This window comes from Venustampulla echinocandica (genome assembly GCF_003357145.1).
Source record: "Venustampulla echinocandica strain BP 5553 chromosome Unknown scaffold_4, whole genome shotgun sequence".
NCBI lineage: Eukaryota > Fungi > Ascomycota > Leotiomycetes > Helotiales > Pleuroascaceae > Venustampulla > Venustampulla echinocandica.
Window position 1 is genome coordinate 1,493,849 of NW_022474209.1, and position 24,161 is coordinate 1,518,009.

At 48.0% G+C, this 24,161-nt stretch overlaps 9 protein-coding genes across 9 annotated transcripts; 3 read left to right on the top strand and 6 right to left on the bottom strand.

Annotated features, from left to right (window-relative positions):
- Nucleotides 1-1,192: 1,192 nt before the first annotated feature.
- On the top strand, nucleotides 1,193-2,213 carry BP5553_06795 (uncharacterized protein; the record flags this gene model as incomplete). The annotated part of the gene is made up of 4 exons (XM_032015418.1): nucleotides 1,193-1,226; nucleotides 1,283-1,633; nucleotides 1,697-1,909; nucleotides 1,999-2,213. The coding sequence occupies 4 exons, from the start codon at nucleotides 1,193-1,195 to the stop codon at nucleotides 2,211-2,213; spliced, it is 813 nt and encodes a 270-aa protein (XP_031868839.1).
- An 828-nt stretch (nucleotides 2,214-3,041) lies between these two features.
- BP5553_06796 (uncharacterized protein) lies at nucleotides 3,042-5,337 on the bottom strand (the record flags this gene model as incomplete). The annotated part of the gene is made up of 3 exons (XM_032015419.1): nucleotides 3,042-4,301; nucleotides 4,363-5,213; nucleotides 5,262-5,337. The coding sequence occupies 3 exons, from the start codon at nucleotides 5,335-5,337 to the stop codon at nucleotides 3,042-3,044; spliced, it is 2,187 nt and encodes a 728-aa protein (XP_031868840.1).
- Nucleotides 5,338-5,762: 425 nt separating this feature from the next.
- On the bottom strand, nucleotides 5,763-6,795 carry BP5553_06797 (uncharacterized protein; the record flags this gene model as incomplete). The annotated part of the gene is made up of 2 exons (XM_032015420.1): nucleotides 5,763-6,670; nucleotides 6,741-6,795. The coding sequence occupies 2 exons, from the start codon at nucleotides 6,793-6,795 to the stop codon at nucleotides 5,763-5,765; spliced, it is 963 nt and encodes a 320-aa protein (XP_031868841.1).
- A 1,080-nt stretch (nucleotides 6,796-7,875) lies between these two features.
- BP5553_06798 (Uncharacterized protein) lies at nucleotides 7,876-9,021 on the bottom strand (the record flags this gene model as incomplete). The annotated part of the gene is made up of 3 exons (XM_032015421.1): nucleotides 7,876-8,174; nucleotides 8,229-8,714; nucleotides 8,766-9,021. 3 exons carry the CDS (start codon nucleotides 9,019-9,021, stop codon nucleotides 7,876-7,878), a joined length of 1,041 nt encoding a protein of 346 aa, XP_031868842.1.
- A 2,420-nt stretch (nucleotides 9,022-11,441) lies between these two features.
- On the bottom strand, nucleotides 11,442-13,759 carry BP5553_06799 (Uncharacterized protein; the record flags this gene model as incomplete). Its single annotated transcript, XM_032015422.1, has 14 exons — nucleotides 11,442-11,511; nucleotides 11,578-11,654; nucleotides 11,723-11,737; nucleotides 11,794-11,929; nucleotides 11,985-12,049; nucleotides 12,118-12,142; nucleotides 12,195-12,462; nucleotides 12,520-12,604; nucleotides 12,671-12,843; nucleotides 12,896-12,963; nucleotides 13,020-13,154; nucleotides 13,211-13,237; nucleotides 13,297-13,439; nucleotides 13,490-13,759. The coding sequence occupies 14 exons, from the start codon at nucleotides 13,757-13,759 to the stop codon at nucleotides 11,442-11,444; spliced, it is 1,557 nt and encodes a 518-aa protein (XP_031868843.1).
- Nucleotides 13,760-14,276: 517 nt separating this feature from the next.
- On the top strand, nucleotides 14,277-16,688 carry BP5553_06800 (Uncharacterized protein; the record flags this gene model as incomplete). The annotated part of the gene is made up of 10 exons (XM_032015423.1): nucleotides 14,277-14,340; nucleotides 14,405-14,497; nucleotides 14,573-14,717; nucleotides 14,779-15,001; nucleotides 15,069-15,537; nucleotides 15,602-15,703; nucleotides 15,766-15,824; nucleotides 15,886-15,961; nucleotides 16,013-16,194; nucleotides 16,257-16,688. 10 exons carry the CDS (start codon nucleotides 14,277-14,279, stop codon nucleotides 16,686-16,688), a joined length of 1,845 nt encoding a protein of 614 aa, XP_031868844.1.
- A 124-nt stretch (nucleotides 16,689-16,812) lies between these two features.
- Nucleotides 16,813-19,195, bottom strand: BP5553_06801 (uncharacterized protein; the record flags this gene model as incomplete). The annotated part of the gene is made up of 5 exons (XM_032015424.1): nucleotides 16,813-17,233; nucleotides 17,286-17,350; nucleotides 17,407-18,784; nucleotides 18,914-19,051; nucleotides 19,119-19,195. The coding sequence occupies 5 exons, from the start codon at nucleotides 19,193-19,195 to the stop codon at nucleotides 16,813-16,815; spliced, it is 2,079 nt and encodes a 692-aa protein (XP_031868845.1).
- A 1,035-nt stretch (nucleotides 19,196-20,230) lies between these two features.
- On the bottom strand, nucleotides 20,231-21,964 carry BP5553_06802 (putative Cytochrome P450; the record flags this gene model as incomplete). Its single annotated transcript, XM_032015425.1, has 5 exons — nucleotides 20,231-21,249; nucleotides 21,303-21,371; nucleotides 21,430-21,529; nucleotides 21,581-21,706; nucleotides 21,761-21,964. The coding sequence occupies 5 exons, from the start codon at nucleotides 21,962-21,964 to the stop codon at nucleotides 20,231-20,233; spliced, it is 1,518 nt and encodes a 505-aa protein (XP_031868846.1).
- A 721-nt stretch (nucleotides 21,965-22,685) lies between these two features.
- On the top strand, nucleotides 22,686-23,969 carry BP5553_06803 (uncharacterized protein; the record flags this gene model as incomplete). Its single annotated transcript, XM_032015426.1, has 1 exon — nucleotides 22,686-23,969. The coding sequence occupies one exon, from the start codon at nucleotides 22,686-22,688 to the stop codon at nucleotides 23,967-23,969; it is 1,284 nt and encodes a 427-aa protein (XP_031868847.1).
- Nucleotides 23,970-24,161: the final 192 nt, after the last annotated feature.

A 24,161-nucleotide genomic window follows, 5' to 3' on the forward strand; every position in this document is an offset into this window, starting at 1 on the left:
CTGATAGAATGTTCGAGAAACCTGCACTTACGCTACACGCGTGACCAATGTACGGCAAGCACGTGATTAGACCTGAGAATCTTGGCTAAGTAAAATATAGCAAGCCCGGGTGTGAACATAGTATAGGCTAGTGTACATTACTAGGCACTGAACATGTGGACCCTCTCATCGCACCGGCGTAACTCCCGGACTGCATTCTTTCCTTCTCTAGGTGTCTTTAAAATTTAGGGCCATATTATTTCGTAAAGGACCTTTTCTTAAGTACTCTGAATTTTGAAAGGACTTTAATAGTCGCGATTAAATAGGGGGGGATAACGGAAGCGGCGATCGGTAGCGTAATTAAAACGATCAATAACATAGTTAACCACAGTCTTTTTCCTATGCTTAAGTGGTCTCCTTGAGGAGAAATAATTAAAGAAGGTGACATATAAATAACAACTTTATAGACTTGCTAGGAAAAACTTTGTGATTCCAAAACTATAGATTCGTCTCGCGACAGGGTGCGTCTCGGCACGCAGGGACAGACGTTACTCCACCAGTTACTATTTTTCGTTTCCTAGTCGCAACACTTGATTCTTCGGAATAGCTGCCCCCACTATAACTCGGGTCTTGCATCGGATGGCCTTTATATTTGATGAAGCGCGTAAGGGGAAAGGACGGAAATAATAGTAATATTTTTAAGTACCTGGGTATGATAATGGCACTCCGGAGTCATGGTTATATGGCAGGTCCTTATAATGTTATTCCATATAAATGATCGCTCGAGAGGTAAATAATAACCGCGTTCTACCGAAAACTCCAAATACAAATCCCGAAGGCGGGGTACTGCGGGGAACAGGGCCCTAAAATCAAGCCAAAATCCCCATTCAAGGCGATAATAAATGATAACGTCCCAAGTGGGACATCTTAGGACAACGTGGGGCCAGTGTGGGTTGGTTTACTTTGTACAACAAAACCAATATTAATAACCGCTGTCTTCTATTTATCATTTCTTGTTCTGGGATCCCATGCACATATTCTAACTTATTGATGCAATTTGGAAATTTGCGGTTTGATTGTTGAGCTTGTACAGTTGTTATTCAAAGCCGGCACTGTGAAATACGGAACAACCGAGGCATCCCGAAAATAGCATCTTCAAGTAGACTTACTAACGGCCGCACCTATTGATATCCGGACCCGGAATCTGTCCAGCATGGCGGGCAATAGCAAAAGCATCATTGTGACCGGTACGTGCTCCATTCCCCCAGTCGAACCCAATACATTAATTTGACGTTCCCTATAGGCGGCTTATCAGGAATCGGCCTGGCTGAAGTTACTTTAATGTCCTCGGCATCCAACAAGATCGCCGTTCTTGACATCTCCCCAACTCTAGCTTCATCAGTACTCATAGACTTACGCTCAAAGTTCCCGCAGACCACCTTCCTGTTCAAAAAAGCGGACGTCTCAAGTTGGGACGAGCAAGCTGCTGCATTTGAGGAAGTTCACAAGGAGTTTGGTAGCATCGATGTAGTATTCGCAAATGCGGGGGTTAGTGAAATTGGGGAGTTTCTTGAGCGGAGCGAAGATGCATCTGCGGGGCCGACGAAGCCTAATCTGAAGACTCTTGATATCGACCTTTCTGGATTATTGTACAGTGAGTACTAAAAATGCCACCGAAAAGGAAATATTAAAGGTTGATCACTAAGTGGGGAAATAGCTGTCAGGTTAGCTGTTCATTACATGCGTAAGAATGCAACGTCAGAGAAGGGATCTATCATATGTACCGCCTCCAATGCGGGGATCTATGCGTTCCCGGCTGCACCTATGTATGGGGTGGCAAAACATGGTGTAGTCGGTGCGGTAAGATCTTTGGCGGAACCATTGAGCAAGGAGGGAATTCGGATTAATGGGATTTGCCCTAATGTTATTCGTATGTTCAATCCCATTTCTTTACCAACTCTTTTTGGTGCCGTGTTTTCTAGCGGAGAATATGCCGAGGATAGTGTTGACAGAAGAAAGGAACTGGTTTGGCCAGCGATCATCTGTTTGAAGCGATGCAACTGACCCCAATGCAAACGGCTCTCGACGCTATCGAGGCATTTTTGAATGATTCTGCGATGACCGGAGGCACGGCGGAGATCAGTGGGGAGAAGTTCACGCTGAGAGAGGCCCCGGCATTCATTGACGATATTACGGCGAAGAACTTTGTGGTTTTTGGCGAGAAGGGGGCATGAGGCTGGTTGAAATAGATACCTAGGTACTACGCTACGCTTCTTGGGTAACATTCAGGGCGATCGTCCATTGAAGTAGTTAAATAACCCATTTGTACACCACATACAACCATCGAGTCTAGATTGAATAGAAATGAGCATCCCGTCCGCTCTGTCATACACAAGCTTCAATAGCACCTGGACAATAGCCCCAATCATGCCAATAGGCTTAGCGTTGAACCCAGGTTCCTTGCCGCTTGAAGGGCGATCAACGAAACAAAAATGCTCTTGTGAGACATGCCAGAGACGCAGATCTCATCCGGCCGGTTGAGGTCGTGTATCCTGTCTATTGCTTTTGCATAAAGGAACTTAAAGGAAGGAAGGGTTTCGGGGCAATGCTATTGTTTGGAAAAGGGAGCCAATATTAGATGAAGGATTGCCGCCATCTTAGATGATGATAGAATCTTTAATATTGTAGTAATAACTGCCCGACTGTAACCATTAGCGATCTCTCGACACCTCCGCCCTCTTCAAAGTTGAGGCGCTGAACAAATTCTGGAGGAGGAAAGAGAATGCCACTCCACTAACGTTTGGCATTTTGTCTTTGTTTGCGAGTAGCTTCGTTCTGAGATTATCAAGCGCTCTAGCAGTCATTATGGAGAATGCTGAGCCGACTTTCAAAGAAAGCGGCATTTTGAGGGTCTGAAGTCCCGGGTGAGAGTTCCATAACGGCGTGTATGCTGGGACTGTTATTGTTGACAAATTTACAAATAGTTTGCAATTTGCTTGTAATAAAGAGGATCACTCGACTTTTGTTTTTAATAATAGAAGTGCGCTCGGCCATAATAGAAGTTACATTTGCATTGCCATTCCCCAAAATGAATCATTTTTATCAGCCCCGTCTTTGTTTGAATCGTATATGAATTCGTTCCAGTCATCCCAATTGATAGGGATATCTGTAATCTCAAGGCTTGTGCGAGACAGAGACTTATCTACCACTGGAAATGCGTCGAATCCCAAGGGTTGATGTGACTGATCCATGAAATTTTGTTCTTGGAACGTATCGTGAGTATATGTGTAGGTCCGATTGGTCTCTAGACTGAGATCTGTCAGTTCTGGTACGAGATGGGCGTTTTTCCAACTTGGATTGCATGGTAGTGCAGCTTGCAGATTATCAGGAGTTGCCATAGCTGGGGCAGATTGTAGCCTTGCTGTTTGAGCCTTTTCCAGCAAGATCTTCATTGGGCGCCACGGCATACCATCCCTTGCCCCATCCATACGATTGCTCCATTTTGTAAAACTCTTGTCGATAATAGCCCAAGCTTGATCTGCGAGAGGCCCTCGAGGCTCTCTTAATAGTTCCGCTAACATGACTGCCACAGCATGCCATGGAACATTTCTTGCGAAAAACAAGTGCAAGCCCGAAGCAAAACTGTTTTCTTCAATAAGATCAGAGATAGTAAGGAAAGATATGGCGTCTTGAAGACTTTGTTGCCGAGATCCCGCTACTGTACCAGCAGCTTGGACGTGTAGAGGATAATGAATGGAGAGCCAGAGTTTGAGAATGAGAAGTCGACCGAACATGTAGATGATCCAGACTGATTTATCAGTGGGGTCGCATCCAGCCAAATACTTCGTTTCGAGTTTGTTGGCACACTCCTTTACCAGTGCTTCCTTATCCTGGAGTGTAAGTCGCGGTTCTCTCGTGAGTGTTACGAAATTGAGCTTCCGAAATACGACTGTCATGTGCATGCACATCAAGCCGAACGTCATCTCCGTGATTCCTGCCTTATCTACCAGAGAACATTGACTTGCACATTCCTCGGGGTTGAGACTTCCCAACTTAAATTCCAGTTCAACGTCGTTGCAATTACTCGGCATTAAAGTAGTGTAGGAGCTCTCCAGGATCATAGGCTCGGTCCCACGATCTTCAGCACCTCTCATGTCAAGTATAATAAGCTGCCACCAAAGCCGGCGGCGCAGCTCTATTTCAAATGTACCTCTGGTAGAACAGTCTGGGTCTATGTGAAGTCTTTGGGAATGAGCGATGCGAATTGCAAGGCCGATCAAGGCCCAGCTTGATCGGTTTTTATTTTGGAAGCGCAAGGTCATCTAACCCGGTTAATATATGATGTGGCAGAAGCTCCCAAAGTCGACGATAAACGAAACTTACAATATAGAGAACAAACGCTTGCAAGGTGACGATGTCCGTAGTGTCCATAAAATCCGCCCTCATCAATGCTACCTCTGCACTCTGCTGAAACTGTGCAAGTAATATGTCCTTGTCTTGACTGAAGTTCTTCAAGCATTCTTCAGGAGTCATACTCATCACGGCTGCAAAGTACATCGAAAAAGTAATGGCATCGATACTAGAAAATTTGAACCGCCCCCTATCGTCAAGGAGATCCTTCGTACCTAGCAAGTGAAAAGAAATACTGGGCCTGTGTAATATCTTGCAAATGGGGTCGATATTGGTGAAGTAAAAGTGAAAGAGCCTCTCTCTCTCGGGATCGGAAGGATAAATAGGATCTGGTATAGCTTTGCTATCTGGATAACCAAAAACCAACTGTGGTGTAGTGTTGCTGATGCTCACAGTGCTCAAGTTCGAATCTTGAAGCTCATCTTCCTCCTCGGGTTGGCTCTCCAACAGCTGGCGGATTCCAGAGACCTCATCTCCTAGACTTGTCCAGAATTCCCCACTGCGGTAACGAACTTCGTTTCCTTGTTGCTTGATGAAAAATGCGTACTGCTCATCGGCACGTTCTGTTTGTGGCACAAGATGAGGCCCATCATCGCGCTTGGCATGAGTAGATAGTACACTATTTCGAGCTTCTTCAGTCAATTGGACCTGAGACTCTTTTCCATCGGCCGTCAAAGCTAAAGATTTTGCCAAATTGCTGGTGCTTAACAGGTTTTCTAAACGGTGGATACGACGCAAGAGCTCGGAATCACGAGCCACTACTATAGCTTTTCTGCTGGTCCGTTCTGCGCGGGCACGAGTTGGAGTGACACATTGAATGCCAGCTATTTGGCAAGGAAAACACGGGTTCGTTTTATTGCATCTCATCTTACGTTGACGACAGGCAGTACAGCTGAGAGGGCTTGGAGCCGTACGGTTCGTGGGCGTGGCATTTCCCATTGTATTCATGGTTATCTAGGTAGCTGGTGAGAAGAGCTGTAGATGTTCGTTTGATGGCAAAGGTTGGGATGTTGAAGTCAGTATTCTGACAGCATGTAATGTATCGCGGTATTGAGATTACTCGAGTACGCGTAACTGACTTACGGACTTCGCCCTCGTTCTCTTTCATCACGTGACCTCTCCTCTATAGCCCTCCTAATATAACGCCTATCTCCAACAAGTAGTCTCGGTTGTAAGGCTCAACTCGATTTTTATTGTATTTAGTTTACTAGACAAGCATAGCTCATGAATTTGTGTTTGGATCAAGCTAGACCGTTGCAGTTTATCGCAATATATGATAAAAAGTCTTAGTGATCTATCTTCTATAATAGCTTAACTTTCCCGCATGCATTCGCAGACTACTCCGCAACTTCTAAGCCATACGTCTTCCAACTCTACTCCTGAATCAATCCAAGAGCCTTCAGCGTCTCCTTCACATCCCCTGGACTTGTACTCTCACTCTCTTTCTTCCACTTCTCCAAATTGCACCTTACCTCCTCGACATCACTCTTGATTAGTGTCCAGCTGTCTGCCCCAACAGGCAGCCTCAAGAGATTTCTTCCGCCCCATTTCCCCTCCTCATCTCTAACAACCTTAGCCATAAGGTTTGCCACATCCCTAGCTTCCGCCCCAAGCTTGCCCTCCCATCCCGCCATATTCCGGATTAGGTCCGTCCCCAACATCTTGCTTTCTTCGCGCACATACGCCGGGTGCTGTCCCCCGTCGACCATATTCGCATTACTCCACTTCGTTTTTACACTCCCCGGCTCGAAAATCACAGCGCGGATGTGCCACTCCGGATCTAACTCCTTAACAAGAGACTCGGTGGCGGCTTCCAGCGCCCATTTTGACGAATGGTAGTACACCTGCCCGGGTGCGGTGATGTAGCCCCCGGCTGAGGAGACTTGCGCAATCACGCCTCCGATTGGGCCAGAAAGAGGATTCACCTCTCTGAAAATGCGGATAGCTTCAAGCGTGATTTGAATTGGCGCCCAATAATTGATCTCAAACAGTTCTCGGCCGGCGGTGACAGAAACAGACTCGAGCTCGCCGATGAGTCCATAGCCCGCATTATTAACGACGACGTCGATGCGTCCAAATGTCTTGATGGCGGCATCGAAAGCCGCCTTGATGGAGTCTTTGGACTTCAGATCGACGGGTACGAGAAGAGTGTTGTCCTTGGTAGAGGTTGAAGGGAGGGGAATTGCTGATGGGTCACGACTTAGAGCAACGACCCGGTGACCGGGGGCGGAGAGGATGGAGGATAAGAGACTATGTCCGATGCCCGAGGATGTGCCGGTCACTAGATATTGTTAGATACTAGAAAGGAAGAGCTAGGGGCGAGTAATAGAGAAAAGGGGGTAAGAACTCACCGAACCAGACAGCGTTGTGCGGGAGGGTGAGAGCGGTGAGAGCGGATTGAGACATTGTAAATTAATGTATGTGTTTTGAGGAATCCGATGGTCTATATTCTCGGCTCTGAAAAGTCCCAATCTCGAATAGGAGTCAGCTTAATGAATATATGAATGTTTAGCCTGAAGTTAATGGTTGTAGACTGACTGCTTGCTTCATTCTGAACAATTTTGTGTTCCCACCATGCCTCCCCTTCATTTATATAGAGAGTTCCAGATGTCCCACTCTCGCTCATGTCGTTTCATTTCTTTGTGGCCCTCATACATACCCCTTGCATTTTCCGTGGACTCCACCTCTCTTCTATTGTGCGTGGACTCTCAACGCTCCTCCATTGTCCGCGGTCTCTCCGCTCTCCTCCATTGTCCGCGGACATTCACCTTATATCCGATCTCCGTGAAATAAGCACGCTAGCAAGAAAGAGCTGCCGCCAAGCACGATGATGAGCCATGCCAGATTGGGAACTTCTTTTTAGACCGCCCGAGCGATTCTGCCACCCCACTCTCTCAGAAACTCGGCGTCGAGTCCCCGTCTTCTTCCCCACTTCAATCAACTCTTTCTACCTGTTGTCAAGCGCTCCAAGATTTGACAGGTACAAAGGCCTCCGCCGTCATTATTGCTCTTCTTGTTCGATTATGGAATTCCAGTTGAGAAACTTAGCCCAGGACGGCCGTCGGCAGGGGTGGACGAGTAGCCCTTGCGCCAATTGGTTCGCAAACTTTACGAAGCTACAAGTTCTCTTAGCCCTCGAGTCCTAACACCAAGTGAGCCGCAGATGTTGCGCATGGAAGGGATATTACATCAGAGAACTAGAGCTTTCCTTTTTATTATTGCGGTGTTGCCTTGAGAGGAGAAGCAGGAGAAACAGGCTGCACACAACAATCTGGGGTGTTTTTGGCCTTTTGTAGCCGAGTAGCGGCTGTTACTCTATCTCCCTGCCAGCTAACGTGGCACTGGAGGCATTCTATTCTCAATTGACTAGTCATATCGAGAGGCGCATAAAATATTTCTATTTCTAATTCCCACGCGTGTAATATTCAATGTCTAAATCTATTTTGTAAACCGCAAGCGCCTTTACACACTATCTGTCCTTGTGTTCTAAGCCAGATCCTTGATGTTTTCTGCTACGGTTTCCTCGAGAATATTCCAGCCTGGACGCCCAAAAACATCCTTCAAGAGCTGCTCTCCTCGCTCATTTGGCACCTTCATGTTACTCAGCTCTGCACCTAGCATAACCTCTGGGAGCGACTTGGATGGACGTAGCTTCCGAAATATAGCTTGGATCTGACCCCAATTGAAGGGGGCAGCAACCGCGAAGATGCGCTCATTTTGGACAGACTTGGAAACCAATGCAGCCACGTGAATACGCGCCGTATCATCGACGTTCACGTACCATTCTATACATCTGTTAATTCACGCAGCGTCAAGGGCGAAAGACCAATAAAACTTACGCAATGGCAAGCCCTTCACAAAATCAACAGCACCATTATAGAACATCCTGATCCAGTTTCCCGTGCTCAAGCTTCCTTGCAAGCTTAGTATTCCGCCCATATTTGCATCGGGCAATATCGTGTTAACCTTAAATGATGGTTTCTCCTCCTCCACAAACTTCCAGAAAGCCTTCTCGGCTTCTGCTTTGCTCGCACCGTACACCACAGAGCTGTGAGTTGGAGGGAAAGGGGCCGAAGTAACACTCCATGCTTCTTTAATCTGCCCGTCGTTCCAAGTCGAAGCATCGATGCTGAAATGCTTATTAGGCCCAGGGACCCCTCCCGCAGCTGCCATGCTACTGGACGTGAGGACAAAGCTCTTCACAGATGATTCTTTGGCAGCGGATCGAAGAATGCCGGTAGCGCCAGCTATGCTCTCCGGGATAACTTCGTTTGGGTCTGGGCTGAATGTCATAACCGCAGCGCTATGAACCACGCCCTGGACGCCTAAGTGATATTAAAGAGAGGATTACTATGGGGTATCTCGGCAAGTCATACCCTTCACGGCTTCATCGAAGGCCCCTTCAATTGACATTTCTGGAACGATAACAGCGGAGAATTTTCCAGCACCATGGCGTTCTGTGAATAATTCTGTGGTCCATGCTACTTTCTTCTCGTCTCGAACTGTACCACGGACACGGTAGCCAGCAAGAAGCAATTGATCGACGATATGAGTGGCAATAAAACCACTTGCGCCCGTGACTAGCACAACAGAGCCAGTTGGGATGGCAAGGTCACTAGCAGAAAGTTTCATGTTGACGGTAATGTATAAGTAGTTGGTATATGGTTCGATGTGTAGACGATGGTTTGATGCGTAGATAATGGTTGATTGTATTGCTGATAGTAAAACGCAGAAAGTGTAGCTACCTTATGTATTATTTCACAAAGCTCAAGCTCTTAGATTGTCAGACTAGAACGACATGGTCAGATTATGGTTAAAGTGATTTCGAAGCGACTATTGTTATCCTGCTCATCATTTTCTGCATATTAGTGGGGTTGGTTTGAAATACAAGATCGATCTATCAACAATTAAGAAAGAGTGATGCCCATAACTCTGTATAACCGCCGTTAGTGTTGCACTCTCGAAGTCAGGGTTCCCCCTGTAGCATTGGCATTGCGATTACGAAGCAATATTCATATTATGCGTCTGTAAACACCGCATGTTATATCCGAATCGCAATCGCTCCACTTGGAAACTTGTTTTACAAGCCACACATACCCTTTCCGATTGATTCGAGTGGTTACAAATCCGCGATAGCACCGTTTTCAGAGATAATCCTCGGCGGACGACCGGCGGACCTTAGTCTCGAATTCTATACCGACCTCCAAATTATCATTTATATCAGCTTGGGTAACAATTTAACCTGAGTCGCCGTCTACGGAGGTGCACGATCTCAAGGCTATTCCGCCGCGTTCGATCGTAAAACCTTTTTGAAACCTCTATATCTGACACGAATACTGGTGAGTGTGGCGGACTTACTCATCAATCATGTTCAAGGCAGCACCACAGTTTAGACTCTATGGTGGAGGGTGGTCACCATCCCAAAATAGAGGGTAAGGGCGACTAGGCTCACCCGCTGGGCCAGGCACCGACCGAACTATTAAACAAGGCAAATCTCAGATCGGCAGAGTAATGTCGTCGGGCGCCCACCAGCGAATTCCTGGTTCTGTTTCCGTTCGCGCATTGTTATACGATACTTTCGACTTCTGGTCTATATATACTAATGTAAGCAAATAGCTGTCACATACGACCATAGACTGAGGAGAAATGGGCATCCCGTCCGCTCTGCCATACACAAGCCTCAGATCGGCAGATTAGTAGTTGGGTGGGTGACCACCAGCGAATACCTGCTGTTGTATGTTTTTTTTTGGACTTTTTTTTGCGTCGAGGCTCACTCGCTAAGCCGCGGTATTAGAAAAGTTAGTGGGCTCAGTCGTGTTAATGGGCATGCCGTTGAATCCAAACCCTTTGCCGCCTGATCTTGGGGTGAGCCGCGAGTGAGTACTCGCAGGGTGAACATAGTAGGGCGAAGCACAAAATTTTCGCATCAGATCTAGAGTTTGACCTGGCCGCCTTGGCTCTAAGTATCAAGCATAACTCGCTCTTACCATCCTAGATGATTCGTCATATTTCGAAGCCACCCGTAGCGTCGTAGCGAGATCTAGGAACTCGTCGCTCGCATATTCGAGTATGTCCTTACCATGTGTATCGAGGAATAAATGCTAGAGAAATGAGCATTTGCAGCGCTTCCGATCCGGGGAGCAGCGTCTTTAAGGATAATAGTGTCGCTGGAGGAAAGATAGGTTATGCTTGAAGAGGTCTCGACATGCAGCCGATCGCCCTCGATCATCATCTTGTGGCACCTGACTATCTGCTAGAGTACCCCAAAACAACGGAGGTAATCGGGGCAACTCTTGTTTCACGGTAGCTCCATCATACAAGCCCTGGAGCAATCATGGGCCGCGGCTATGGTGTATTGGAGTCTGAGTGGGTTCCACAGAGTCTCGAATGCCATTCCTTAATTAGTACCTTACTACTAGAATTCAAGAAGGCGTACAGTACTTGTACTTTTGAAAATGTGACGTCTCTACGACTTCTAGTTGCTTTATTTACTTAGTTTTTAAGGCTTATAAGCTAGACCTCTTAAATAATACGCTTGACCACAGCAAAACATATAATAAAGTGTTAGAATATGGGAGTTATGGGAGTTCCCCTGGCCGGCTGGTCAAGCCACTTAGGCACCCCACTTGGCACTTCTCCACCACAAAGGAGAAATGAGATATGTGTACTCGCGATGAGCCGAATACACGGATATCATCGCATCCCATACTAATTAGTATGGCACATGATGATGGAGGCCCTGGGAAGCCATTCGGATACCATCGGTATTATTTCCTTGAGTCACCTGATTGATCACCTGACCCCATACATTCATTTGCCTATATATGTGAGGCTTTCACCCTATAGTATTAGGCTTCTTAATCAATTCAATTACCCCATTCCATGACCCATTCTGACCAATCAATTACCTGTATTAAGTGTACCAATTTGGGTCCCATTAATCAACATAAAGTGTATAAGTAAATTATAAATACAAAACGCGTTTTATTATCAGTTACAGAGGAATTATAATTATAATTATATAATAAAATTATACCTATAATTATAAACATTTAGCCCATAAGTCCTTTACTCTTAAGATCATCAATCTGCACAGCATCTAGGTTCTCTAGATCCGCGGCCCTATAAAGAGAAGAACTATTAGCAAATATCTTAAAATTATTAAAATCATAAGAAGATGCGACTAACCTTCTTCCGGGCCCCACTGTCTCCGTTGAGGCGAACTTTCGCGCTGGGATATGCTGGGCGAACAACTCGTCAAGTTCCTATTTAGTTTGGATTAGCGTTAGATAGAAGAGTTTCTAGTCTAGGTAATGTAGAAAAGTAAGCTTACTTCAAGAGATCGGCCCTATAGCGAATATAATTAGCTTTCAAGTTGATTTACTAAACTGAAGGAGTAGTCACCTTTGTCTCAGGGACGAAGAAATATGTGAAGATAGTCGCCAAAGCCGCCATACATCCAAACACCCAACCGATGTTGGCTCCTATATCGTCCAAGATATAGGGAATACAGAATGCAACAATCCATGCTGCTAGGATACTAGAAACGTTGATGTTAGGTTCACATATTATGGTTCAGTATATCAATCTCGTACCTAACAGCGGTTGTAAAAGCCATTGTCTTTTCACGGACAGCTGCTGTACCGATTTCACTTCCGACCTATTCAAGCGTTGCCGTTAGTTAGGAAATAAAGGGTTAGGTAGCTAGGATTAGAAGAATATACTTACAACATAGGAGACTGGTGCTAATGTTCTGTTGATAACACAATCAGTATGGCTCAAATCAAAAGGACATCTCTACTTACCCAGCAAAGAAAAAGTTGTATAGCATCACACTAGCAACAAGAGTGTTTGCCGCTGCCGCGGTAGGGTGCTTTGGCAAGCCCATGCCTGCAACAAGGAAGAGAAATACCGCCTGGCCGATGCAGCCGACAATAAGAACCGTTCGACGGCCAGCAAGATCAATGAAAAACATTCCAATCAGGACACCGACCCACCCTAATACTGCAGACCCAATGTTATAGTCAAAAGCGTGTTTGCTTAGGCCAACAGTGTTATAGAAGCGGGGTGAATCTAATAAGGAATCAATTAGATTGCCGGGGAATAGGAAGTTAAGGAGAGGAAGCATACAATTAGAAACAAAGGCTTGACCAGTGAACTGCTGGAATATAAAGATGACTGTGGCAATCATAGTGCGTCGCAGATTAGTGCCGCGCTAGGATGGAGTCAGTTCTACTGATAATGCAGGCTGTACATGCCGAAGGCAGGTCAAGCTACTCACAAATAGGTCAATCCATGGCCCTTTATCGGTTTCGTTGTTGATGGCTTCTTGAATAGCGGCAACCTCCTCTTTGCAATGGCCAGCATCAACGTCCGCTTTTGGCCGCACCTTCTCAAGGGTTTTTACTGCATCATCTATTCGTCCCTTACTTATCAACCATCTAGGTCCGTCCGCTACTTTATTGTAAGTATACTTTAAGTATATGTAGAGAGTAGGATAACCAACGAATGAAGTAAACACCAATGACAATAATAATCGGGGCACATGCTTGGACGGCAACTGGTATGATCCAACTAAGAGCTGTCAGGTCTCAATAGCACTACAGAGGCTAGCCGGCGGAATAACTCACCCCTTTGGTTCCATTGATTGGTAGTACCTCCTGTTCACCAATGCCGCCAGTATCTGCCCTATCTGATTGAACAACTGAATTGAGCCAACCACAGTTCCCCGCATCGCTGCAGGTACAATCTCGCTCTGGTATGTACTGTAGAGTCTCTGTTAGTAAAAGTGTGTCTGTCATATGGAGGAAGGTAAACTTACGTTGCGCAGATCTCAGCAGCACCAACGCTATTCCCTCAACCTGTCAGATATCCCGCTATATTGCTCTCACAAACGAGGGGGCAAACCTGAAATAAACAATACAACGCCCTACAACAAAGGGTGCAACTTCATGAGAAGTGCATTCGATAATAATCCCAATGAAGCTAATGACGCAGACGATCCAAATGCTGTACCGATGGCCGATCGATTCAATGATGGGAGAACCAAACTATATTTTTCGTTAGTCAACTAGCTAGCGATAACGGGGCAGGAACATACCAGAGCACCGAGAAACTTCCCAGCAAATCCCACAGAGCTCATGAAAGATGCACGAGATGCGGAGAGCATATAGGCGCCGTTCTTGCCTATCGGAGTCCCAAACTCTCGGCCAAAAGCTGGGATATTCTGGACACCACCAAAGCTTGTGGTGTCAAAGCCGAAGAGTACATTGAGGATTGCAGTGACCATCCAACACATGAACAAGGCAGGCGTCAATTTCTTGAACATAAGCTTGAAGCCCCCAATTGGGGACGTAGTTTTTGGGGGCATTATTCAAAAGTAAGAGAGCAAATAGCTGGGCTAAAGAAGGTATTTCTTAGTAAAATTCTGTCGTAATGGAGCACTGCCGAGAGGATGAAATAAAGAAGGAAGTATGTGGATTTGTCTCCGCTAATATAGAAAAGATACCTACAACAATGAACACACCCCCGCTCACTAAAGAAGACGCCATACACATGGTTGTTTGGCTCATATTCCCCACGGGGTAGAAATTGGTTAGCAACGAGTCTGAAGCAGAGAGAAGAGATTGCCATGGGCGGCCTCCGCGAGATACGCGACATAAAGTCCGCCGAGATACACGACGAACGCGCATTAGTTCAGTCCCCCCATTTCCTACCGAGATACGCGAGAAGGGTAGCCATGGCTCTAGAATAATGGGCTTGAAATTATATTATTTAAATAGTCCCGTGCCATTCCCCTCCCTTTCTGACAGATCAGGCCGATATTGTCTCATATTCGAGTAGTCCAGGATATTCCACATCCCTAACCACTCACCTAGTCTGCCGCCATGACCGTTCCCAAGATGCCGGGCAGTGATACCCGCCCTAATTTCTTAATTATCCTTGCCGATGGTCAGCTCTTTCTCTCTCCTGAGATTTATATTGTACACGGGCTAACGACTGAATGACGCTTTAGACCTGGGCTATAGCGATATTGGCTGCTTTGGAAGCGAGATCAGAACGCCTCACCTGGACAAACTGGCTCGGAATGGCGCTAGATTTACGGATTGTAAGATTACAATGACCCTCACTTCTTGAACCTATCCCTGCAAGATTGCAATAACTGATATGCATGCCGAGCCAGACCACACGGCAGCAGCCTGCAGCCCTACGCGATCCATGCTGCTCACTGGCACGGACAACCATATTGCTGGCGTTGGCATAATGAGCGAGCAAAAGGGGCAGAATCCAGAGCGATGGGATGTTCCCGGCCACGAAGGATTCCTCAAGTGAGTCAAAAACAATATTACGGATTCGCCCTCCATGTACCCAACTAAATACCGAGATTAGCCACGATGTTGCCGCCATGTCGGAGATTCTCCAGGACAACGGATATCACACTCTTATCAGTGGGAAATGGCACTTGGGGTACAGGCCAGACAACAATGCTGCCGAGCGTGGGTTCGACCGAGCCTTTACCTTGCTACCGGGAACGTCGAACCATTACGGCCATGAGCCCCAGATCGATGACAAGGACTACGGCCCGTTTTTCTCTCGGGTCAGCCCACAGCTTGTAAGTGATTACACCTAACTTCATCGAAGAATAAATCAGATGAGCGGCGCTGATATCTGATCCACAGTACACTCTCGACGGAAAAAAGTTCGACGTCGAACCCAACGTCACAAACGACCCTAAGGGCTTCTACTCCTCAAACTACTACACCGACAATCTAGTAGACTGGCTCGAAGAGCGCACGCCAGCTGACCGCGAAAAACCCTTCTTCGCCTACCTCCCCTTCAGCGCGCCTCACTGGCCACTCCAATGCAGCAAGGCCGATCGTGATAGGTATGAAGGCGTGTATGAGGACGGCCCGGGGGCTCTGCGCCTGCGGAGACTGGAGAAGATGAAGAAGATGGGCCTGATTCCGGAGGATGTTGTGCCGCATGAGGTTGTGGCTGGCCCGTGGAATCTGGAGTGGGAGGAGATGACGCCGTATGAGCGCAAGTGTTCGGCACGCGCGATGCAGTGTTTCGCCGGGATGGTAGATAATATTGATCAGAATGTTGGAAAGATTGTGCAATATTTAAAGAGGTCAAAGGAGTTTGAGAGTGAGTGCTTCTCTTTTCAAGAGACCGATGTGTGGAAGCCGGAGACTAATGCGTTTTCTTTTAGACACGGTTATTATTTTCCAGAGCGATAATGGTGCTGAGGGTGCGGACTACGAGGCTATGCCTACTATGGGCGCGGATCTCATGCGAGTTGTGAAGATGTATTGTATGGCGTACCTACCATATATATCCAGAAGGAACAATCAGCTAACTCGGGTCCAATATTAGATGACAACACCTTCGATAACATCGGGAATGCAACATCGTATGTTTGGTACGGATCAAGGGTGAGTTATCTTGGACCGCTCGTGGAGTTGAACCTGACTAACTGGCCGTCCTGTCGTTTAGTGGGCACAAGCATCAACCGCACCGTCGCGTTTGTACAAGATGTATACAACTGAAGGTGGCATCAAAGTCCCTTTCAGTAAGCACCGCCCTCCTTGAAGCATTGTTCTATCGCTCATATATCTTCTAGTCATCCACTATCCAAAGTTCGTAAAGGAAGCACAAAATGGAGCCATAATCGATGCCTTTTCGACAGTCATGGATATTTGTCCCACATTCCTTGACCTCGCAGGCATCACCCACCCCGCTGCCGATGGACAGCCAGGTACCTTTAGGGGTCGAAAGGTTGCGCCGATGCGTGGCAAGTCTTGGGTCAGTAACTTCATAACCCCATCCATAGAGATATGAGATCCTGTACTGATGCTCTTCCGTAGGTTCCGTACCTGGTTGACGGGAAATCCGTCGGCGAAGGCATGGCTGGCATCCACGGCGATACGAGCATGGGGTGGGAGCTCTTCGGCAGAGGCGCAGTCCGCCAAGGGCCTTGGAAGCTGGTGCATATAGACGCTGGAGTTGGCGGCGGCAAGTGGCAGCTGTACGATCTCTCTAAGGACCCTGGGGAGACGAATGATCTCACGGACTCCAACCCCACAAAGGTCGAGGAGATGAAGAAGTTGTGGGAGCAGTATGTCAAGGAGACTGGTGTCGTCTGGGGGCCACATGATGATATTGAGACCACCGGACCAGAGTGGGGAGCAAACGACCCTAGCATTATTGGTGGCGATCATATGGCGCACATTAAGGCTTGGATGCAGGTGCGGAAGGGGGAAACTCCCCCGTTGCCTGCCCCGGTAGTACGGAAGTGAAGAACGGCAGCTTGTATAACGTAGATTAAGGACGGCATAGAGAAATAATGCAGCTTCGCTCTGTCATATGGTCCAACTCTGATGTCTAACTTTGGTGTCCAACTCTGGTAAAGTATTTCCCAATCTAGCCTTCATTGAAGGCAGAAAATAAATTGTCGCCGTTCCCAAAATCAGGTGCAAAGTTTCCGGCAGTCCAGTCGAAGAGTGCTTCCGCTGAGGTGAGGTCGAAAGTGCCATCAGCCCACCCGGCTGCAATTCTCAGCGCTTCCGGGCTGAGAGGGTCATAAGGTTGGAGAAGATAGTCGGCCTCCAAGCCACCGTTGTCAACGGCAAGTGCTGGTTCCTCAACTATAGGGACGCCACTCGTAGGGACTCCTAGTAGAGGGAATGTATGGCCGTTCTGATCCTGTTTGGCTGCAGTCGTAGTTCCTGGTTCGTCAGCATCGATGGTTAGGTTTCGTTGTATAGTGCCGAATGTCCCATATGTTCGGAGACTTGGAGAAGCTGCTCGCGATACTGGTCGCGAGAGCGCTGGAAGAGAAGACCTAACACAGTCAGGGTTAGTGATGATTTGATAATTCTGCTTCTGTCACTTACGAGGACATGTCGGCAAGGTCAATCTCGTATCCGTGGTTGGCAGACAGGCTGCTCAACGCGTTGAGCTGGAAAAGTAATCTTAGCCAACGAAAATAGTTTATAAATTATACCATGAACTCACATATTTTCGAGCAGGGACGGACCATCGAGCCACGCTTTTCGCGCATTGAACCGCCCCGTCAATCGCCCCACGAACGGTTGGATCGGACAGCGGCACGTAACCAGTATCCTCCGGTCGTCTGTCAATCACGAGTAACCTCGTGGCCAAACAGCTACAGATTGCAGCAAACGGATCGCAATCAGATGCAAGGTGGCGCATGGTACCCGATATCACTTGGGCCATAGCAAAAGCGTGATCGAGAAGGCCGCGCGCACATGTGTCAAGGAACCAGGCTGGTGGTTCCGGAAATAATGGCGCTTCGTTCCCGGCAGTCAGCAACGTCAAGAGGGCGCCAATTCGTAGTAAGTCGCAATATGCGCCTTCAAGGAGGCAGTGAAGGTTAAGGAGCCTCATGAGTTCGCCATGAGAGAGGCTATAGAGGGCATTGTGATCGAATCGGAATTCAATGGGTAGCTCAGTCACGAATTGATCCAGCTTCATCTGGAGCTTATAAAATTGCGCATCTTGCTGCCATGGGAGTTCCGATGGGAGGTGATCTTTATTTCGAAGATGATATGAAAAGACATAATCAATGATCTGCATGCGTAACATTGCAGCTTTTATTGAGCAGGCTGAAATTCCGTCGCGCGAGTGGCCCGCGTTGATATCCGAGATGTCGGAGGCATCCGTTGACTGGACCCCTCTTGTGGACGTCGTATCTCTGCCCAAGTGAAACTCCGTTTCGTCGCAAGGGAGGCGAATATCAATAGATGAGATTCTCATTCGAGTCAGTGGGCGAGCCCCACCCTCCATCATCGAGTCCATGACCAGACAGCTCCACATGAGCCGTCGCCGGACTTCCATGACTGTTACTGGGAGAGGCGGTTTTGTACTGCTTCGTTGTGTCTGCAGAGGTTCCATATTGAGCTGTAACGCATGTGCTAGCCTAATGGCCAGGCCTGAGAGGAACCATGCTTTCAGGTGATCTCCACGAAGCTCTTCATATCGTTGTAGAAGCAGGAGTGTCTGAAGACTTGAGGTAGAAATCTTGGTGAAGATGCCCTCCACGACGAGCTGTCGGCTCTCATCCGCCCAAGAATCTGCAAGCCGACTTAGGGGATCTTGTATCCGTTTGACTGTAGCAAGGACGATAAGCAGAAGACATCTGGGGATCAAATCATGGTCAAGCATCTGCATAAAAGTCGGCCGGTGAAGGAAGGCGAAGAAGCTGAAATTATGCGGGCCATTGAAATAGGCGTCGAGCAGCCGGAGCATCGCAGTGCGGCTCAATAAGCTGCCTGAAGCATGTACTGATACTGATAGAGATCCGCGAGACGAAGACGCCTGGTTCTGTGCTCGTCGGGGAGAGACGACGGGGAGACAGGCCGCTCCGGCGCGTCTGCATGGAGCGCAGGGCTCCCCAGGACCGGCCAGAAGGCACCGCATCTAGAATTTCCCGTCAGGATATATATACTCTGTACTGCAGGATCCGAATACTGTAGCAATAACAATAAGCATCCCTACCTACCTTCTTTTGTTGGCATCTCTGGCACGCTCGATTGCTCCTCGACCGCTGTCCGTGACGTAGTCCCGACGAGCCCCAAGTGCATTCGAGCTTGAGGCGACTGCAGTTCTGGCAGACCCCTTGCCGCTCATCGCATTTGACCTACTTACCCATCGTAGTGAGCACTTATGCTTTCAGAATGAACGCAGTCGAGACGAGCAGAGCATACCTTTCTGGTGCGGCAGGTCGTGCAACCGCGCCGTGTACGCGGCTTCTTTGCGCCTTCGTGGTCTCTGTTGGGAGCATCATCGGCGGGGAATTGCGTGTGCACGTTTTGTAGCATGATATCCGTTTTGCCAGGGCCTCGCCTATCAGTTCACATCTAATTTTCTGCTAGGCTTTACGAGTACCACGTAGGTATGTTATATGTTGTGAGGACCTGAACGATAGGGAATCATGGTTTGTAAGCAAAACACTCGTATATTTACTAAACTAATCTCTAGCCCCTTTACAAAAGAGGGGAGCCTCCTTACTTACCTCAGGTATGTGGTGATCTTGGGCTAAAGCGAGGGTTAGCAGACGGACTACGAACTAGGGCGAAATGCAAAATTTTCGCGTCATTTACGCGTCAGATCCCGAGGTTGGCCGCTTTGACTCTGAGTATCAAGCGTAGCTCGACCCTATCTTCCTAGATGATTCGTTATATATCTAAGCCACCTAATCTGAGCACCGCAAGGGGATTGCTGCTGGTACGCGCTTTGGTGGTTTGCTGAGGTCGTGCTCGTAGTCGTCGATTGGCTCCCTGGAGCAAGTACTCTATAGCAGAATATCCTCGGAATGAGACCTTAAGATTTGACCAATTGACCCTTTCAAACACACGGGATGTAATATACCACCACCTGCCCGGAATCGAGTCAAGTCAAAACTGGAATAGCTTTGATCCGCTCGATGGCGAATGCCGAGACCAGCTTTGAGTTACTCGTACTGATCATCCATGCCAAGAATTCCTACCCAAATACCCATCGACATCTCCAGTCTCGTTTATCAAATAACGAGGCTACATATGATCTATTTTAGGCCCTAGTCAAGCGGAAATGTACGATCAATGTCCTAAGGATAAGGGGGTATTATTAGCCTTGGAACTACTCTGGGTAGCGCGAGGGGCGGTTGTGGTGGCTTCAAGAAAGAATCATTCGTGCGGAACTGAAAACTACTAATTGGTTTTCATGTATCATTTAACGGAACGGGAAGGAAAGCGGATTCAAGAGGGCAAACAGGACCGCCAAAGTATAACGAAGCAATAATCTTCAAATAAATATTTGTACCGCCTCGAATCCAACACTAAGCTCTCTTCCGCAACAAGATAGTCTTAGTAGGATTCGCCATAACCCCCGAATTCATCTCAATATTGGCTGGCCGCGCCTCCCCATCAGGAAGCTTCACGTCATACTTCATAATCAGATGTATAAGGATTAACTTGATCTCATACGCTGCAAAGAATCTCCCTGGACAGGCATGCTTCCCATGCCCGAAATACAGCGAGTCAATACCCGTGGTGACAAACTGGTGTTTATTGTCAGCCCCGGGTTCACGACGCAGTCTCTCGAATCTGAACGCATCGAAAACATTTGGCTGATGCCAAAAGTCAGGGTCTCGCGCGATAGCGCTGGCGGGTGTTCCGATATAGTTGCCTTTTGGAATTTGGATCCCGTTGGAGAGGGTCAGGTCAGACATCACTCTCCTCTCAAACGTCAACAGCCCCAGTGGGTTTGTCCTCTGGGACTCTTTCATGAAGCTGTCTAGTTTCCGCAGTTTGGGCATGCTGGTCTTAGTGATGGTGCCCGAAGGTTCTGCGGCGATCACTGCCGCCACTTCCTCTCGCAGAGGATCGATGTACTCTGGGTGGGCAGCAAGGTCGAATAGGGCGTGGCTGAGCTGCATGTTAGTTGTATGGATGGCTGCGGCGCTGACGATGAGTTGGTTGTGGGCCTGGTAGTCGATGTCGCTGACCAGCTTCGGGGGGGAGTTATTGATATTCCAGGTCAGCATGTCTGGCACCTGGCTCGCCTTGTTGCCCTTGGCTGCGACCCGTTGCTTGATAATGGGGCAAATAAGGCGCTTCATGGCCTGAAGTTTCGCCCTGGAGCGCTTAAGTCCTGGAATCCACCATTGAGCAAGAGGCCGAAGGAAGGAGGGGTAGGCACGGAGGGCTTCCCCCCCCATCATACTGTCAATCGTGAAATTCACAATGCAGTCCAGGTAATCTTTGTTACGGTTAAGGCTGCTACCAACGAAGATCCTGCCTGATGCAAGCGCAATAACGCGTAATAGCGAATGGGCGGGGAATATTGGAGTCCATTCTAATCAGATGCGATCAGTACTGAGAATCAAGAAATAGCGGCTCGAAAATTACCCTCACAAGCTTCAATCTCACTTGCAAATGCATAGCTAACTTCCTCCTCGACATCCGCCACCACCTTACCTGTTGGTAGACAATTCGTCAGTGCCTTGGCAGCTTATCTTTCTTTAGCCACACCTACCAAGGTGCTTTGTGAGGTCATTTTGGATACTCTTGATAACCGTATTGTCATCTGGATGGTCCACAAGTGAGACAAGTAAGGTATACCGGGCGAAAAATCTCTGTTCGACGTATTAATACATGTTCTTCGGGAAAGAAGTGTGCGGAATTACCTCTCGGGCGAGATACTGGAAGCTCAAAACGGTCTCAGGGGCAGCTTTCAGCTCATCGACAAACTTTGGGGGAATGACTACAATTTCTCCAAAGTGCTCTTTTAACCTGAAGACTTGCTCTCGAAACTAGGAGGTTGTTAAATTAAGCATCTAATCATTGGAGAGGTGAAGAGCTCTTACTCTAGGGTATGTGTAGGCCACAATACTTGAAATGGACTTGTGCCCGAACTTCACCGACGGATCATGGTTGACTTTAAACAGAGGTGCAACGGCCGCTCTGGGACCCGCTGTAGCATACTTGAGAAGAAAGAAGAAGCAAACAGCACCACCAAGCGTCGTTAATACACCAGTATGATCTGCCACATTTCCAATAAACGGAGCCATTTGAGATGCCTTGCCGAATTCAAATTTGAGTCTGTACTGGGTTTTATCAATATGAGGCCGTGGGGTTGTTTGAGAGCAGTGTTATAAATGTTACTCGAGTACAGAACTGGTATATTTCCGACATACAAAGAGATCAACTATCGAGGGCTCCGAAGCGGATGAGGCATATAACATACCTTACGAAGGAAGTAGTGCACGATTGCACGGCTGCGCCAATCCTTACCTTAGTATGTACACTCACTGTGCCACCCTGGCGATTAACGCAGCTGTAGGTTACTAGGAGGCATCCTCGCATCCTCGCATCCATGCTGCCGTAAGATACCTACGAAGGAAGCAGTGCGGCACAGACAGTCGAACATGCAGTACGAGTACTTATATAACCGGGGTATAATACCTACATTACGTTACTGTATGTGGAATAAACCAGCGAAATTAGCCCGTAAGATCTAAGTCTCCTTCGTCATGCTACTTCCCTGCTGGAGAAGCTTCCCCTGCGCTGTCGACGCCACTCTCAGCCTTTCGCGGAATTGCGCGCTCTAGTTGCTCCAGTTCTAGGTTGCTAATGCCGGGGTTTCTGTATTTTGTTTGTCGGGTTTATCGGGTTTGTCCTGGCTCAAATGACCCAACAACGTAAGGTATATATATGAGAGAAGGGCACCAAAGCAAGAAAGAGAGGCTGGAATACAACATACTTTGACGAACCTGCAAATAACCGCCAGCCATGGAGTTCCCCAACTTCATAAGTCCAATCCCAATACATCCCATACTTCTGCTGTCCCTCCAAATCCTTTCCTCCACCCTCGCAGTTTGCTACACGCCAACCGCCTCGCTATGGCGTCCAGCAGTGCTTCCCCTCCAACTCATCTTCGTACATTCTATTGTCAGTTCTGTTAATTACATGCGGCCATTCTGGGCATCACTGCTTGGCGGCTTGAGCTTCGTACTCTTCCTGCAGTTTTTCGACCTTAACCTGCTGAGCAAATGGAGCTTCGAGCACAACGGACCAGTGGACTGGGTTCCGTCTTCAGGGAAGAAACTGAACGGGGCTACTCGTACTACAGAGGCCCATCAGAATTTCCACGCCAAAGTATCAGTTATTGACACCCTCTGGAACCGATTCCGCTGGGGCTTCAACGTCAATTGTGCCCTCCGGCACATCAACACGCCCCAAGAATCCAAAAACTGCCCGCACTTCCACGCCCAAGACCCCGAATACACGCCCTCTCGCCCCGTATTCCTCGCCCGGTCCTTCCTCATCGCCGTCTGCGCCTACATGACGATGGACGTGTTCTCGTCTCAGCCGCCCCCGCCAGACCCCGCCACGCTCTTCGGGGCGGATCGTGTGCGGTTCTTCACTCGCCTTGGGGACGTCACGGCCGAGGAGCTGGCCATGCGAATCATGGTCACCGTCGCCGGATTTCTTAATAGCTACTGTCTCATCACCGGTGTCCCGCTACTTATGAGCTTCTTCTTCGTCGGTTTCGGCCTGAGCGAGCCACGGTTCTGGCGGCCGCTGTTTGGCTCCTTGCTCGATGCCTATTCCGTGCGCCGGTTCTGGGGTAACTTCTGGCACCAGAACCTGCGGCGGATGATGGGCGAGCCAGCTTTGTTTCTCTCGCGGAGTATATTGCACCTGCCTGAGGGCGGGATCTTAGAGCGATATACTAAGATCATGGCGACGTTCTACATTTCCGGAGTCGTGCATGCCATCGCGGATCTGGCGGGGGGCCTCCCTTGGAGCAAACAGTTGACGGTAAAGTTCTTCGTAACGCAAGCACTGGGGATTATTATTGAGGATACCGTCGAAGCGGTCTACAGAGCGATCTGTGGCAAGAAGCGGACGCCGGGCCCTCCAGCTTTTTGGATTAGGATTGTGGGTTATGTGTGGCTCGCAGGATTCTTGGTCTGGTCTACACCCATGTGGGTGTATCCAGGTGCTTCCAGGACTTCTGAAGGGACAAGATCGATTCTCCCATATAGCGTCATTAACAGGGAGTGGACTTGATCAACAACAGGTCGTAAGAAACAGAATTTAAAAAAGTATTAAAAAACGATTGTGTGCTGGAACTAAATTCTTGTTAGATCAATCTCGGTTGTACAGTACCTTGGCACCCGTATATCCCCCCTTATATCTGACTCAATCAATCACATCACTCTTTCAATTTGACCCAACGGTATTTACTGTTACGGACGTACT